The following is a 17,472-nucleotide window of genomic DNA, read 5'->3' as shown; positions in this document are numbered from 1 at the left end:
GGAACCAGTCCTAACTATAAACCTGAACCAGCCCTAACTATAAACCTGAACCAGCCCTAACTATAAACCTGATCCAACCCTAACTATAAACCTGAACCGGCCCTAACTATAAACCTGAGCCAGTCCTAACTATAAACCTGAGCCAGTCCTAACTATAAACCTGAGCCGGCCCTAACTACAAACCTGAGCCAGTCCTAACTATAAACCTGAGCCAGCCCTAACTATAAACCTGAGCCAGTCCTAACTATAAACCTGAGCCGGCCCTAACTATAAACCTGAGCCAGTCCTAACTATAAACCTGAGCCAGTCCTAACTATAAACCTGAGCCGGCCCTAACTACAAACCTGAGCCAGTCCTAACTATAAACCTGAGCCAGCCCTAACTATAAACCTGAGCCAGTCCTAACTATAAACCTGAGCCAGCCCTAACTATAAACCTGAGCCAGTCCTAACTATAAACCTGAGCCAGTCCTAACTATAAACCTGAGCCGGCCCTAACTATAAACCTGAACCAGCCCTAACTATAAACCTGAGCCAGCCCTAACTATAAACCTGAACCAGCCCTAACTATAAACCTGAGCCGGCCCTAACTATAAACCTGAGCCGGCCCCAACTATAAACCTGAGCCAGCCCTAACTATAAACCTGAGCCAGTCCTAACTATAAACCTGAGCCAGTCCTAACTATAAACCTGAGCCGGCCCTAACTACAAACCTGAGCCAGTCCTAACTATAAACCTGAGCCAGCCCTAACTATAAACCTGAGCCAGTCCTAACTATAAACCTGAGCCGGCCCTAACTATAAACCTGAGCCAGTCCTAACTATAAACCTGAGCCAGCCCTAACTATAAACCTGATCCAACCCTAACTATAAACCTGAACCGGCCCTAACTATAAACCTGAGCCAGTCCTAACTATAAACCTGAGCCAGTCCTAACTATAAACCTGAGCCGGCCCTAACTACAAACCTGAGCCAGTCCTAACTATAAACCTGAGCCAGCCCTAACTATAAACCTGAGCCAGTCCTAACTATAAACCTGAGCCGGCCCTAACTATAAACCTGAGCCAGTCCTAACTATAAACCTGAGCCAGTCCTAACTATAAACCTGAGCCAGTCCTAACTATAAACCTGAGCCGGCCCTAACTATAAACCTGAACCAGCCCTAACTATAAACCTGAGCCAGCCCTAACTATAAACCTGAACCAGCCCTAACTATAAACCTGAGCCGGCCCTAACTATAAACCTGAGCCAGTCCTAACTATAAACCTGAACCGGCCCTAACTATAAACCTGATCCAACCCTAACTATAAACCTGAACCAGTCCTAACTATAAACCTGAGCCAGTCCTAACTATAAACCTGAACCGGCCCTAACTATAAACCTGATCCAACCCTAACTATAAACCTGAACCGGCCCTAACTATAAACCTGAGCCAGTCCTAACTATAAACCTGAGCCAGTCCTAACTATAAACCTGAGCCGGCCCTAACTACAAACCTGAGCCAGTCCTAACTATAAACCTGAGCCAGTCCTAACTATAAACCTGAGCCAGCCCTAACTATAAACCTGAGCCAGTCCTAACTATAAACCTGAGCCGGCCCTAACTATAAACCTGAGCCAGTCCTAACTATAAACCTGAGCCAGTCCTAACTATAAACCTGAGCCAGTCCTAACTATAAACCTGAGCCGGCCCTAACTATAAACCTGAACCAGCCCTAACTATAAACCTGAGCCAGCCCTAACTATAAACCTGAACCAGCCCTAACTATAAACCTGAGCCAGCCCTAACTATAAACCTGAACCAGCCCTAACTATAAACCTGAGCCGGCCCTAACTATAAACCTGAGCCAGTCCTAACTATAAACCTGAACCGGCCCTAACTATAAACCTGATCCAACCCTAACTATAAACCTGAACCAGTCCTAACTATAAACCTGAGCCGGCCCCAACTATAAACCTGAGCCAGTCCTAACTATAAACCTGAGCCGGCCCCAACTATAAACCTGAGCCAGCACTGGATACAGTCAACACATAAACTGCTCTTTCATGGAAACCAGACCTCGTTATGAGGAGATGAGATGAGTTGATATGAACAACATATCTTTGTATAGCTATTGATTTGTGAAAACCCCCCAATCAAAGTAGAATGTTATAACTTGTAACTTTAAGCCTTGTAAAAATGTAATATAGTCATTGTGACAACAGCTGCAGCTGTTTTGTAGATCTTTGTCTAGTTCGTTATGACTTAAATCAGATCATATATTCCACTACATTAAACTATCCTGGATACTTGAATACTTAAACACGCAACATAACTTCCTTACTGCTCTTTGATTTTCACATAGTTTTATTGGACTTCTGTTAATCCATCCAACAGACTGGTGTCCTTCAGTTCAATTGCTGGAGGACACCTTCATACTCATCTGCTTTGAACCCTTAAGCCAAATGAAACTGTGCAGTGGTGCTTATAATTTGGGGATTCGCGAGGGATCAGCCCTGTTGTTTTGGGCAAAATGCCCCTTTAAGAGACTGAAGTGTGATCAGAGGGGAGGCTGCCACACTGGAGATGATGCATCGTTTAGCAGGAAGGACTGACTCCTCCCACCAGGCGGAGAGCAGGGGGAGGAGTGAAAGGCTTTCAGTTGGGCTTTAAATTTTAATGCAACTTGGGTCATCAGGTTGTTGTGACGACTGAACTAAAGTGTGAAAGGGTAATGGCTCTTTTTGTTCATTTTGTCAGCTATCTTTAGATTTAACCTTCTGATCAAAGGTCCATGTCAGATCTAGTCCTTCATTCAACCTCTTCCTTTATATTTAGTTGAGTTTTAGTAGATAAAGATAAAGATGATGCTGATCCTCTTCCTGCTCCCCACACACACATTGTAAACTATAACTTTATTAACAAAGGTCCAAGTGACCCTGGAGAAGCAGCGGAGGTTCAGAGTCCACCATCACAAACAATGTGTCCTCTGCACATTATCATGTTCTCTCTTGACCGTAGAAATACAAACCAAGAAAACAGATGAATGAGACCATTCACTAAAAACATGCTGTATTCCTTTAACTGGCAGTATCAGTAGTAAGGGTGTGAGGACACCAGCTCCTGTACCGACTCAGCCAATCACCCCGTGGTCTGTACCTGTCTGCTGACTGTGTGTGTGTGTGTGTGTGTGTGTGGTCATGTCATGTCAGGAAGATGACGTTGTCCTCACACAGAAGAAATCTGAAACTGAATGCAAGTAAAAAAAGTAACGAAGTAAAACAAACTCCAAACACTTCACTCTCGTTTATGAGTGTGTGTTACACATTTCAGGACTCTCAGTCAACCTTTTAAAGCTGCCGTTACAGTGCATCCAAATAATACAGCTCAGCATTAGCTCAATGTTGCCAATGGTACAATTCTGCAATTGATTATTTGAAAAATAACAAACAGAAGAATTGATGATCCCACAAGTGTCCTGCTCCACAGAAAGCTCGACCATTTATGGGATTGAGTAACGTAAATGCTTTATTAGTGGGGAAGCTGCTGTACTATGACTTTCCAATAGTTACTCTTCTACTAACATAATGTTGCTGTTCCTGCTCTAAACGTGCACATTAGGTTAATGTCTGAGTGCATCCATGACTCTTGTGTCACAGATGGGTATAGGTCTTAATCAGTGAACAGTAGAAACCATCCTACAGATCCTCTGTGTACCTCTACAGACACACCTGCATCAAGAGGGTCTTTGATTGATTATACATGGTCAGGGGTTGGCACTGGTCTATATTTGTTCCCCCTCAGTGGTCTCTGAACCCTCTGAGTCATGATCAGCCCTCTTAATAATTAATCTTCATATGAGTGCTCGGTGATGCAGCAGAGTGTGAGCTCCTTTGTGTTACAGAGGTGGCTGAATGTGGGTGAATGGTTCACTAAAGAGCCAGCGGTGTGTCCTGCAGAGTGGACATGGACCTCAGCTTGTGTAGAATCATTTCATGCTGCTATAGGCCCCAACCATGATCATCTGGTCCTGATGCAAAACCATGAAACTCTGAATGCAACACTGCTGTTGTTCAGTGCTGTGTACATCAAAGCCATAACCTGATAACCTGACTGAACTACCATTCTGTTTTCAGTCAGTCAGCCTGACATCCTGCTGATGTTCCAGGTTGTTTTAACCCAATCCATCAGCTGCACGTGTTGTATCTGTACTGTTGACATCGTCCTCAGTTGTCGCAGAGGAACTGTCATTTCTATAAGTCAACTTATGAAAGCTTGTACGTCTGTACATTTCATTTGTTTGTTGCTCTTCTTTTGAGTGCAAACAGATTCATTGACTTTTTGTATTCACCAGTTTCTCAGACTTAGATTTTTGTCTTTGGGACAAATGACATTCACGAGTTGTCCAAACCTGCTGTATGAGTCAGGGACAGACTGTCTTTCTCCACAGCTCTCAACACTCTGTGTGTGTGTGTGTGTGTGTGTGTGGGGGGGGGGGGGGGGGGGGGGGGGGGGGGCTCACAGACTCTGTAGGCCTGAAACATAGCTTTCATTGTCATTCCAAATGTTCTGAATGGTGTCACTGGTGTGCAACACAGTTGACAGTCTGTAGATGATGAATAATGATGATTCTACAATGAGTAGAGACTTTTGTGTGTGTGTGTGTGTGTGTGTGTGTGTGTGTGTGTGTGTGTGTGTGTGTGTGTGTGTGTGTGCCAGGGTGAGACATGTTTGCATCATAGTGCAAACGTGAGTGTGTGTTTGTGATTGCTAATGGACAGTACAGTCAGGGTGTGTAGGTGAGTGAATGCATGATGCATGAAGTTCTTACCAGCACAGTTGTTCATCTCTGACTTGAAACTGGTTTCATGTGTTCACATCCAGTAGAAAGTCTTATTGTGTGTGTGTGTGTGTGTGTGAGTGAACATGTTGTTCCCCCTAGCAGTATTAATGTCATTCTATCTTCAAACAAAGAATGAAATAATGCAGATTATTATTATATGATTATGTTTTGCATAATCAGGTAGTGTGATGTTTTCAGCCAATATAAGGTGATTACCCAGTTTGGTATAAAGTTTGCTTTTGATGGTCGTCCTTCATCCAGAGGATCGACGGTTCGATCCCTGGCTCCACTAGGCCATGTCCATGTGTCCATGTGTCCATGTGTCCATGTGTCCTTGTGTCCATGTGTCCTTGTGTCCTTGTGTCCATGTGTCCATGTGTCCTTGTGTCCTTGTGTCCATGTGTCCATGTGTCCTTGTGTCCTTGTGTCCATGTGTCCATGTGTCCATGTGTCCATGTGTCCTTGTGTCCATGTGTCCTTGTGTCCTTGTGTCCATGTGTCCTTGTGTCCTTGTGTCCATGTGTCCATGTATCCTTGTATCCTTGTGTCCATGTGTCCTTGTGTCCATGTGTCCTTGTGTCCTTGTGTCCATGTGTCCATGTATCCTTGTATCCTTGTGTCCTTGTGTCCATGTGTCCATGTATCCTTGTATCCTTGTGTCCATGTGTCCTTGTGTCCTTGTGTCCATGTGTCCTTGTGTCCTTGTGTCCATGTGTCCATGTATCCTTGTATCCTTGTGTCCTTGTGTCCTTGTGTCCTTGGGTAAGACACTCAACCAGCCAGTCAGAGCTGACTCTCCTCAGTGTCCGTGGTGTAACTACAATCACAGACATTCATTCTGTAATGAAGGAAGCCGGTGTCTCTTCTGATTGTTTGTGAGGTAAAATATCAAGATTCTGAGTTTAATTGTGAAAAATAATGTTTTAATAATGAAAAATATACTTTACCCAATAAAGGACAGGAGGCTACAGCTGTTATTTCAATGCATCAGATACATTTAATCATCATTGAATGTGTCCTGCTGCTTATCTTATCTTCAGGTTGGACTGTTACAGGTTGTGGTTATTAATTAGAACAACTAAAAGTGTCATGTTTTCAGCTAGTATAAGGGGATCACTGACTTATGTATAACTTTAGTTACTTGCACATGTTTAAACCTGAACCTGACTGTTATGTGGAGCAGAAGACTGAGACTACACCTCTATCTATCCTCTCAGCACATGATGACCGAGCATGTTGCTTATGTTGGTTGACGAGCTGAGAATGTGTTGTGGTGATTTGTCTCACTGGTCAAGAAACACCAGCAGTCAGACAATCAGACAGGTTTTATATATTTACATTATATATCATCCATCCAGGATCGAGTTATTAATGAAATGATAGAGCTACAACTAGTAGATCAAATATTGCAAGATGTAATAAACATCTCAAGTGCTGGTGCTGTGTTGGGGGGTTATCAGATCAAGCTCTAAATACAACATTGGATCACTCTCCTCTGTGCAGCATTAAAACAGAAAGAACGAAGCTGAAGCAGCAGTGATGGTGAGATGGTGTCTGCAGGAGGTTTGACCTCCAACATGTAAATCTGCAGCATTAGACACATTCACAGAGCACTCTGCCGTTTATTATTCACATCAGACGTTTGCTTTTGGTCTTCTAAGACATGAAAATCAATAGCCGTTCAACAGGAGGAGGTCTGGCAGCTGTTTAATATTCAGTTGTGTGGAGCTGTCTGTAACTCTGATGTGTGTCACTGTGGTGCAACGGATCGGATCATCTTTAGATCAGCAAAGAAAAGGGGAGGAGACAAATATAACTTTGCTTTCCATTTATTAATTAAAGAACTTCAAGAACACTTAAAGCAAAGAACTTTGGGCTATAGTCTGACATAACAACTAAAGATGATACTTGTTGTGGTGCCTTGGAACCGCAGCAGTAAAACGTTATTACACACTATGATGATTAAACTGTAAGAAGAAGAAGAGGACGCTGTGTGTGGACGCAAGGCGTGAACCAACAATGATGATGTAGCCTGAAGCACTGTGGCGACCACCATACAGCTCTTTATATGTTTACAGAATATATGATTCACATATTTTTTTCATATTGTTTAAGGTAAGTTTCTATTTCATATTTATGATTCTTGTTTTTCAATATGCTCTAAAATACTGATTGTAATGATGAGGTTATCTAATGCTGAACAATCTATGAACAGGCAGACTCATCACTCTGTGGTTGATTTGAACTGACTTGCTATCTTTAAATATCAAAAGAACACCTCCTCTCCAGCCTAAATGTGATTTATGAATGGCAGTGTTGGCAGCCTGCTGTGTGTCCAGCTGAGAGGCTCGTTGATCTCTGAGCTGCTGACAGTATTTTCCTACAGCAGGAATAAAAAAGGATTATATGTTCAGGACCGCAGAGGAAGCCCTTTTTGTTTGAATTCACACGGTACTTTGTGGTATTGATCAGATATAATTGTGAGCTCATGATCCAGTGAGGAGGTGTGTGTATTAGCACAGAGGGTGCAGTAGTCAGTAAACATGCTCAAATCTGTGCGTCTTCATAGTGTTTTATATGCACACTAAGGAAGCGTCTGCAAACAGTGCAGGACGTGAACTACACTATGGAGAGGGTTCTGCAGTGGCATCCTGTAGATGCCGCATGGATAGCAGACGGCTTCATTCACACTCCCTCCCTGATGTAATGAATGGATCTGTGACAGCAGGCAAACTCAATCTACTCCACAGTGAGATCCATGAGCAGGAGATGGGACCTGACGAGGAGTCTCACGTAAAGAACTGACTGAAGTCCACCTTGCAGCAGGATCACTACACGAGTACTGGACTTGGGTTTAGCCAGGTTTTATTGGAAATAATCTGGTCTATTTTGTCCTTTCCCCTTCAGTGGGTGTTGGCCTTTGAGATCTTCATCCCGCTGGTCCTCTTCTTCATCCTCCTGGGTCTGAGGCAGAAGAAGCCAGCGATTCCTGTCAAGGAAGGTAGGCAGACACAGCAGAACACAGACGGATCCTATACATTATATCCACTGTACTCAGTCACAATAAATACACATTTTGATAATATCAACTAAGGGATGGTGTACTGACTTTAACAAATATCCAATTTGATCTTAAAGCCACTGGAGGGTGAACGGGAGAACTTGTTCGGACGCGTGTTCTATGCCACAAACAAATCCCTGTCCAGTGCGCTGTATCTCTCTCCATCCGTTGAACCATTTATTCCGTTGCACATTGACACCATATCATTAAATCAGCATCCTTCAATCTTACTTGTATCAGTGCATCTTAATTGCTTAGTAACAGAAAACCACAGGATACCACACGACAGGATAAGACAACATGCTGACAAGCCGCGCTGACACGGTCAAAAAGTGTTAGCTTCCCGTCCACACACCTGATTCTCATCACCAGGCACTTACCTATATGCACTTTTAGGTTAATGCGCCACCCTGTGTTCAATGTCAGAACTGCATGTCTAAATTCACCTCGTGTTTCCCTCAAAGATAAAAGAAAACAACAAAACTACACTATGGCTCCAACAGATGCGTTATAAGGGACATTTGCTGAGGATTTGCAGCCCTTTTTAGTTTCTATACAACCACATTGTGCTTGTCCTCATTTAGGAAAGGACCAAACTGATTTTTACGTCGGTAAAATGGAAGAAAGGCACAAAATGCATGTTTGGTCTCATCTGTTTAGAGCTGTGATATCTTCTTTTTATTGAAATAAATCTCCAACTGATTTTTCAGAACTCATTCAATCAAAACACAGTGTGTGGACGGGCATGTCTTCATAATAGGCTAAATAAAAGAGAAGGGTCCTCTGACTTTATTAAAGGTTTTAAAGGTACCGATGGAGGGGTGAGATATCATTCTTTATGGCAAACTATTCCACAATTAAGGACCAACGACTGAAGAGGCTTGATCAGCGTTGGTCTTTAAGGGGCGCCTGGGGGGAGGACAGTGATAGGTCACTAGGTCTGAGGGGTCGGGAGTTGAAAGAGAGGATGAGCACTTCAGAGATGTAACCTGGTGACAGTCCAAGCAGTGCTTTATCAATACAATCATTTTAAAATCAATTCTGTACTTCACTGGTAAAGCTAAGGATCCAAGTACTCATAATGAACCTGTAAAAACACAAAGGCCCTACATTGTGTTTTACAAACACAAAGTGTAGATATGAACACTTTTCTATATAGAAAAACAAATTAGTACAACGAGGATATATAGAGCAGCTGTGGACATCAGATACTGTAAGAATCAGCTGTTTTAAATCATAGATCAATGCTGACTGATGAGTATGTGACAAATAAAAACTTCAAACTTGAAGTAGTCTCTTTAATGCACCATATATTTCATTATTGCCGTACATGTGTTGAAAGTATTTAGTTTGTTGTTGATCACATCATCAGAGTGGCAGCACATAGAAACAGGTTCTGAAATGTTTATTCTCAGACTATCTGCGCTGCCACACAGACGGCAAAGCACATGTCAAGCTCAGGAAAACACCAAACTATCCAGAGTGTTACATGACAAGAAAGTGGAAGAAATGAGTAAACCCATGCTGAATGTGTGCAGCTGTTTGGACGGTTCTGAGGAAGTGAGGGAAGCGAGGGATGAGGAGATGGATGGTGGAGGACTGCAGAGTATACAGGCGTTAGAGTGATGTATTCTCTCCTTCCCTCCGCCTTAACTTGCATTATTTAGTTGTATTAAATACAGAAAGTGAACACTGCTGCTGACTCATGTTTATAGATCTGCCTGTCATGAAGATATTACATATCTTCTGTGCGGTGTTGTCACACATTTGAAACAGGCAAACGCATGTTCTTTGCTGCTGCTACAAACATGTGCTCTGCCTCTCACCGTGCTGTGTCCGTTGGGCCATTTATTCAGCTGTTGGTCGTCCTGAGTGTATCTGTGTTCATGATGGAGTTTGTTCTCAGTGCTGTTGCCTGAACACTTTATTTTGATGCTTTTTGTCTGTGTTGCTTTACTTCACCTTTGTCTTGTGTCTGATGTTCTTTCTTTGATCCTCTCTTTTCGGCTGTGTTTCTTTCTTTCCTGTCGTGATGCATGTTCTCAACGTGTTGGATGCACCAGTGTGTAAGTTTCATCACCCCGAAGGCTAACTCTACCCTCACACCTGATCCTGGCTGACATGATGCATCACTGACATGTTGATCTCCTGGTTAACTTAACCAGGCTGTGTTAATCCTGTTCTGTGCTTGTGTGTTCATGTACACTATATGTTTACCTCACCCTGATCTATATGTATCAAGGGAGGCCATCCTCCAAAACCAGCACACTTCAGTCACTCAGTGGCTCATTAGAAAGAAATCTTAAAGGTCTGTAAGGTCTTCCTTTAAAGTACCAATGGATAGAATATATGATGGAATTGATGCCAACCACCACGGGGATGGGGATTGTTTCTGGCGTTGTTTTATCTTCTTCATCCACCAATTAGATATGAGCGCTCCATACTTATGAAGATTGGATTTGACTTAATTCACCAGTTTTCCGTTTTTGTGTGTTATTCATATGGCGTGTATTCTGCTTTACCCGGGAGTTCACTTTGTTGTCATCCGCCGCCGTGTGCCGTGTGCTGACGTAGAACTCACTGAGCTGCACGCGGTTCTGCTCCGGCACTGAACCAGGTACCCAGACCCTGTCCTTGTCTTGATTGGGGATTTTGGCAAGGTGGACCTTAAAAAAGTTCTGCTGAACTTCTACAAACACATTTCGTGTCGCATCAGGCTTATATTTACAAACCAGAAACCAAACCATGGGTCGACGATCCATCTGCACTGCTGTGAAGGACTGAAACGCAGTGTCCTACCGGCTGGGACGTGTCTTCAAACTTGCTAAGCAGACTGAATTCTACTGATCAATATCATTATTATTATTGCACACTAACCTTTGAGCACATCTTCTACCACCCCAGCATTTCACGGGACGTATCCAGTAACATGAGTATGTTTTACATCTTTGAATCTTGAATCATGTTCTACGACAGTGCACCATTCGACACAATGAAAGTGCTCACTGTGTGTATACAGCAAAAGGCTTTTTAAGGCTTCCTCCTTGAGTTTCCATACTTTTTGGGCTCTTAGGGCATACGTGTGTTAGCGATCCTGGAAGCCATTGGTCTGACGACGGTAAGCCTCCAGGGGACAGGGGCTGTATTTGTGGGGTTCCGGTGTAGCTGATATCCGGGCCAAGACTTCCTTTACCTGCGCTTATTGTTTACAGTCCTATTAGCAACTTCATTTCACCAAATCTGCCTCACAGCCAGCTGTTCCTGGCGACTTGCTTCAGTACAAACCATATAAAAAGTCTCCGAATTAAACAACAAAATATGTTGCTCCATGAACTCAAGATCAACATATATAAGCTATATAAGATCTCTCCGCCTTCCAGAACCATTACATATCACAGTTTGATGATTTAACAACGCTGTGGTCTGTGGGTAAGATCTGGTGACACTTTTAGCTTCAGCAACATCACCTGACTTGGCTCCCGTCAGTTATTATGATGCTTGGCGGCTTGTGTTGTTTTCGAGGCGTTTGATAAAACGACTGATGCTTCCGTCACAGACAGCTGACTGGAATGCAGCTCAGCAGCAGTGCACTCTTTAAGTGCTGTTTTAACTTCATACCTGCCTGTTGTTGTTTTGTACCACCTTGTAATTTGCAAAAAATATTTCCTACCAGTGAGTTCCCTTTTTTACAATTCTTTAAGTACTATGAGCCACTGAATGACTAAATGACCTGGGTTACAACGGTATCTGTGTGTTCACATAGTTAATATATACCTCTCCCTGTGAGTTACGTCCTCTCAGCCCTGACACATCTGGTCTTACATTGTTTCTTTTATCATTATAAACAGCCTCTAACAGGCCTTCACTGCATTGTGTTTCTCTACTACATGTCTCTGCGTGTTGTGACTTTAAATGTGCAGTGTGTGTCTTGTTGTGTAGTTTGTGTGTGTTTGGATGATTTGATGAGTCAGTTGGACATCTTGTGTAATTGACTGAGTCTGTGAAAACAGCTGGCTGACTTTAACAAACTGCTGTTCATTCCATGTAACTCTTTGTCCATACAGCGGCTTGTGTACTCAACGTTGTCTCTCTACAGTTCATGTTTACCTCAGTGATGGATTCTGACTCGTGTTTAACACCTTCTTGCCTTAGTGAAGTCCACAGAATGCTGGTCAGAGAGGACAGATGTCAATGAACTGAATTTATCTACATGTCAACATTTCCCGGTACCTCACAGACCCACCTCCATTATTTAAACCAACTATGAGGTTGTATATTGTTGAATTATCAATTAATAAATGCTTGTGAGGCCGTCTTATTATTATTATTATTATTATTATTATTGCGATCCGTCGCCTGTGTGCCTGTGTGCGTGGGTGTGTGAGTGAGTGAGTGCACCTCTGTGTCTGTCCACAGCTAATCTCGCATTCTGATGCAGCAAACTGCATCATATTTTGGGTGTGCAGTTATGGATGCATGCCCGAGGACCTGTCGTGGTGACTCACACTTTCTGAAAACACCTTTGAATACCTGTTGAATACCTGCTGACTCCTTAACTCACCAATCTTACGGCCGTTACTGTCTGCTAGTGATAATACAGTAATACTGCCTTGCATGCAGAGGTGCTGGTTAAAGTGCCTAACGAGCTGCCCAGCTACTACGATAACCAATGCACAAATATTTGTAATCCATTATTTATTTCCTGCTGCAGCGTATCCACGAAACAGGCAACTGAGTCTCTATTTCATTTGCAGCCACGATGTCTTGGCATACTCTGTTGGGGATAATGCCAATGCTACGTGGTACTCTCCGCTGCTGTCAGCCAGAAATACCGTTCGTACAAATCCTTTTCCATGCTGGGTCAGGACTGCTAGCTGTGGGGTTGACCGACCCTTTGATACGATTTCCAGTTTTTCTGGAAATGTCCTTCTTGAGAAATCTGTTTCTCCTCCTTCAGCCATTGAGTGTTAAAAAAACACAGCTAGGTAAAAAAAAAAGAATCTACACCAAGCACAACGCTAAACATGTCATAACTTCTCTTACATGTGTTTCAACCTGAACTCTTACTGAACACTAAGACCTGCTAGCTAGCTTTGTGTTTGACGAAAGTCACGCTGCCCCACTGACCAATCACGGAGCACGTTAATGCAGACGTACTTAGAGGCTACCTGGGTACCACTGGCACGTCAAAGAATACGCCCAACATGTCAAACTAAAGATCTGATTGGTTGAAGACTATGACAATCAACAATATCGTCCCCATTCACTTAACCTGCAAAGTCTACAGAGGACCTCAGGCCTCTCTCCTTACAGAGAGACATAGAGGCTGAATCTGATTGGATAAAAGCTCTCCTTAAAACAAGCTGTGCTGGAAGCAGAGCAACTGAGGAAGACAGGAGCTGTGCAATGAGAACATAAGATAATGGGAAAAATAATGATAATACATGTAGTGTATTTATGAAAAATGATTCAATTATAAAATAGCTATAACTTTGTGATTCTGTCTAGGCCAGCAGAGAAGGCTTAGCACTGGTGATATATATAGTGTCATTAATTAGCTCTGTACACACCTGATGATCCTCTTCTTCCATTCCTCTGAAAGGCAGGAGGGGATAATAGGGATGGCATGACAGAGAGAGTGTCAGGTTGTTGTGGTTGATTATATACAGGGCCACACACACACGCTTCAGCAGCACAGTAACGTGGTTACTGTAACCGTGGTTACTGTGCTCCTGGTTGGGCTGAAGTTTCTATTCTTCCTGGTAGAGAGCTGGTCCAGCTTGTCCAGCCAGCACTTAGAGACAGATGAGGAAAAGCATCATGTGCAACAACATGATGAGAGGCCTGTGTGTTCAGCATTGACATGTGGAGCCTCTCTGGTCATCAGCTGCTGTGCTGCTGCTGCGATGCGGCTCATCTGACACCTCTTCCTCTCCAACTCTAACACAGTGTCTCTCCCTCTGCTTTGTCATCCTCCTGGTCCTGTCTGGACCTCATACTCCTCGTTTTCTCCATCTGTATCCTCTATATTTCTTTGCCACATTCTCCTCCTTTGTCCGTGGTTTTGTTCTTCTCTCTGTGTCCCCGTTATTCCTCCCTCATGTCCAGCCTTCTACAGCGCAGCCCCGCTCACCTCGGCTGGCATCATTCCCATCATGCAGTCGCTGTGCCCAGATGGACAAAGGGATGAATTTGGTTTCCTGCAGTACAAGAACTCCACGTGAGTAGATTTTATCAGCACTCACCTATCAGTCTCATAACTTGTCTTTTTAGAGCAGTTGTTTGTCTTGAATGATTTGTTTGTTCCTTTTTTCTGTGCAAACACTGAGATCAGGCGGAGGCCATGTTCAGAAAGACTTTGGCTCTGCATGATAAAAATGTCACCGTCTCATTCATTTGAATGGAGCCAGTCTGTCAGTGTAGCAGTGGAGGCCAACACATGGTGACAAAACCATGTCTTCATGCAAAAAAGTTGAACCAGGTTCTATTGCTGCAACACAACTTGTCGCCACCAAGCAAAGCGCTAACATGCCCAATCAAGTACATACAAGTGCACATTCTTGAACTGCCTATTTCTGCTACTTACATTGTGACGGAAACTGGACACCATTGCATAAGAGGGCGCAATGAGAAGAAGAACGAATATAACATGTTAGTTTTAAAGTTCAAATGTATGAGCATGTGTTTTATTTCCTGTCCAAAGTCCACAAAGGGTCCATTTTCCAAACCGGTAACCATAAAGCTTAATACCAAAACCAACCCGATAACAACGCTCCATCACTTCCTCATCTGATCCTTCATCAAAGAGGCTCACAACTGCTGCTCGGCAGTGACAGTAGAACCTTTGTACACCAGGGTACAGCAGCCGTGGGAAATAATGATAAAACAATCAATAAATAGATAAAAGGACAGTGAACGTGCAGATTGCAGAGGCAGAGCACCCTGCATGTTTTCTCTAGGTTTTATTCATTGTGATTGGACCGGCTCAGACTAATGTGTTGGCAGAGGATCGCACATTGACCTCTCCAACATCTTGAATATTCTACACACAGCTGGCACAGCTGGAGAAGACACCTGGATTCAGGGTAACCAAACAGTACAAACAGGAAAACTGTTCCAACAGCTTAGTAACAGTATTTGGAGTGTAGCAGCCAACGAGCAACTCTTAAATGCCATTCTTAATGTCCATGTAGTAAACTGAATGTACCTATATGTCTGTAATGTATACAGTATCTCATTGATCCACACACTGTCACACACTTGATCCCCTGAGCCACAGTGATGCAAGAACCAGTATCGGACTTGGTTTCCTGTTTCCTGGCCGATATTTTGCAAAAGGACTTCTTCATGTTGATCCGATATTTAAGACGTTAATCATGCTTTTCAAATATTCAGAGGAGCAGAATAGATGTTGCCTTTGAATAGAGCCAAGGCTAGCTGGTTCCCCCTATGCTAAGGACTGTTTTAGTCCTGTGTTTTCAGTGTGGTCCTATTCGGGATTCTGAGAAGCTTGATGAAAGTGCTATCACTGTCCATCCTCTCAGCTGCCTCACTCTGTTTTCCCTCCCTCATTCCACTGTTTGCTCTATCCTTCTATTCTTTACGTGACTCTCACCATATCAACAAGAATTAAACATCTTAACACCAGTTAAACATGCACAATAATAAAAGTCATTCTCCAGTCGTTGCTTGCTAATGCCAATGATCTGTAAGTGTACTGTGTCTTGAGAAAAAGGACGAACGATGTCTCTTCTTCAGTGCAGTTTTACAACAGTTTAAAAGCCTAAATCTCTCTCTGTTAGTGTGACCCAGCTGCTGGAGCGGATCAGTGAAGTGGTTGAACAGAACCGCCTCTTCTCGTCTGAGCGGCCTGGTTTGGGTCAAGAGCTCGAGACCCTGCAGCAGCACCTGGAGAGTCTCAGTTCCACCCGTTTACCTCCGGACTACAACTTCAACACCAGTCAAGGTCTGACATGTAGCCATGCTTTAACGAATATTAACAACATGCGTGCATATATACAAGTACAGTCCATTCACCATTGTAAGATGTAAGAGTTCGTCAAGCACTCACATTCCAACGGTAACTTAGAGTAGCCAATGGAAATGTAGGCTGCAACAGAGAAGGGAGGATTGAACATCAGCAGTCCTGATGTTATGTAGTTTGTGTTCAGAGTATTATGGGATGCTCTGCTGATACAGAATGTTACTGCAAAGAGAGGGCCCATAGTTTAATCAAAACTCAAGAAATGTACCATCCTCTCTTTGTTCAGTGTAAATCACAGAACGCCTCTTCTCCATCAACAGCTGACACCAAAATAACATCTGTGTTTTATCCAAAGCTGCAGGCTGTGTGGGCCACCGTTCATCTGGGATCACAAACAATGCATGAAATAAAGATGGTCGTGAGCAAAGAACTACAGTACAAATTATTTGGTGTTTTTAAATTGTCACTCCTCTTTGTGTTAAAGAGTTTTTGTTGAAGTGCTCTCTTGGTAAACAAACCTTTGTTCACAAGGGGCTCATGTTATAGAAGTGACGTAGTAGATATATATATATATATATATATATATATATATATATATTATATATAGATATCACGCTAAACAGGATTCAGAAAAGGTAGAGAAACAAAGTGTGTTGCTTGTTGAGGACAACACAAATAATATATACAGTAGGTAAATAACATGTTTGTTTCACACAGATTTAGAAATGTAGAAATGAATTAAAGAATGTCATTGAATGACTTTAAGATTATGGGAAGAATTATTGGAAATCTATGTTTATGCTCAAGTTCTAATCCTCCATTTAAGGGCATAACCAAACCCTAACACAACAAAGACCTGACCCTTTATCTGACCCTTTATCCTGCCCTCTCCGAGTGTTAAATCAATGGCTGCCACATACATTCAACCAATGAAGTGTGATTATTCTGAATGTGTGGTTTCATTCCTGCTTCCATTGAACTGAGCAGACCTGTGAGCCACATCAGAGGATAGGTTCACCTTATCTTAATACTCACATGCCCATGTGTACACAGAAATCAGTGTTGGTTGTTGTTATTGTTTTCCTTCTGCATACTGGCCATGCAGGCAAATGAGCCAACACTTCTGTAAGCGCTGCAGCTTATATAAGACACTTTATTTCAAGATGAAGATGTATTGTTTTTACTATTTAAACACTGCTTTTACCATTTTAACTTGCACTCCACACATCTCAGGTGTCGGGGCTCAGGGACTACTGAGCCCTACCTATGTACTGCATAGATGTTTGTGTGTATATATATACAGTATATAGTGTGTTATTGTTTCACCTTGATCCCAGAGAAACACTCTCATTCTGCCTTGTCTGATAAACTTGAGTTGATCTTGAGAAGATCTCCTAAAGTGACTCCAAGTACGAGATGGTGGACAAAGTCACTCTGTAAAAAACATCACGCTGAAGTTCTGACCACAAATCTTTAATGTATCAAAGATGTTTACCAAGAGTCTAACTCAGAATTAGTTATATATACTGTATATATATTATAGTATTTGATATGCAAACAAAAATACTACTCCAGAAAGACTGAATCTTAGAACTAAGTAGTTTACT

At 42.7% G+C, this 17,472-nt stretch overlaps 1 protein-coding gene across 1 annotated transcript in view; it reads left to right on the top strand.

Annotated features, from left to right (window-relative positions):
• Positions 1–7,526: 7,526 nt before the first annotated feature.
• The window catches only part of abca2 (ATP-binding cassette, sub-family A (ABC1), member 2), a 61,776-nt gene continuing 51,830 nt past the window's right edge, over positions 7,527–17,472 (top strand). The window contains exons 1-4 of the mRNA XM_076078149.1: positions 7,527–7,613; positions 7,728–7,821; positions 13,990–14,101; positions 15,684–15,847. Of these exons, the coding sequence (XP_075934264.1) occupies positions 7,527–7,613; positions 7,728–7,821; positions 13,990–14,101; positions 15,684–15,847 (457 nt within the window). The remainder of the gene's footprint in view (positions 7,614–7,727; positions 7,822–13,989; positions 14,102–15,683; positions 15,848–17,472) is intronic.

Source organism: Anarhichas minor, unplaced genomic scaffold, assembly GCF_050575085.1.
Source record: "Anarhichas minor isolate MPS153535 unplaced genomic scaffold, ASM5057508v1 ptg000063l, whole genome shotgun sequence".
In the NCBI taxonomy this organism is placed as follows: Eukaryota; Metazoa; Chordata; class Actinopteri; order Perciformes; family Anarhichadidae; genus Anarhichas; species Anarhichas minor.
The sequence above is the reverse complement of the archived record's forward strand: the minus strand, read 5'-3'. Positions and strand labels throughout refer to the sequence as shown.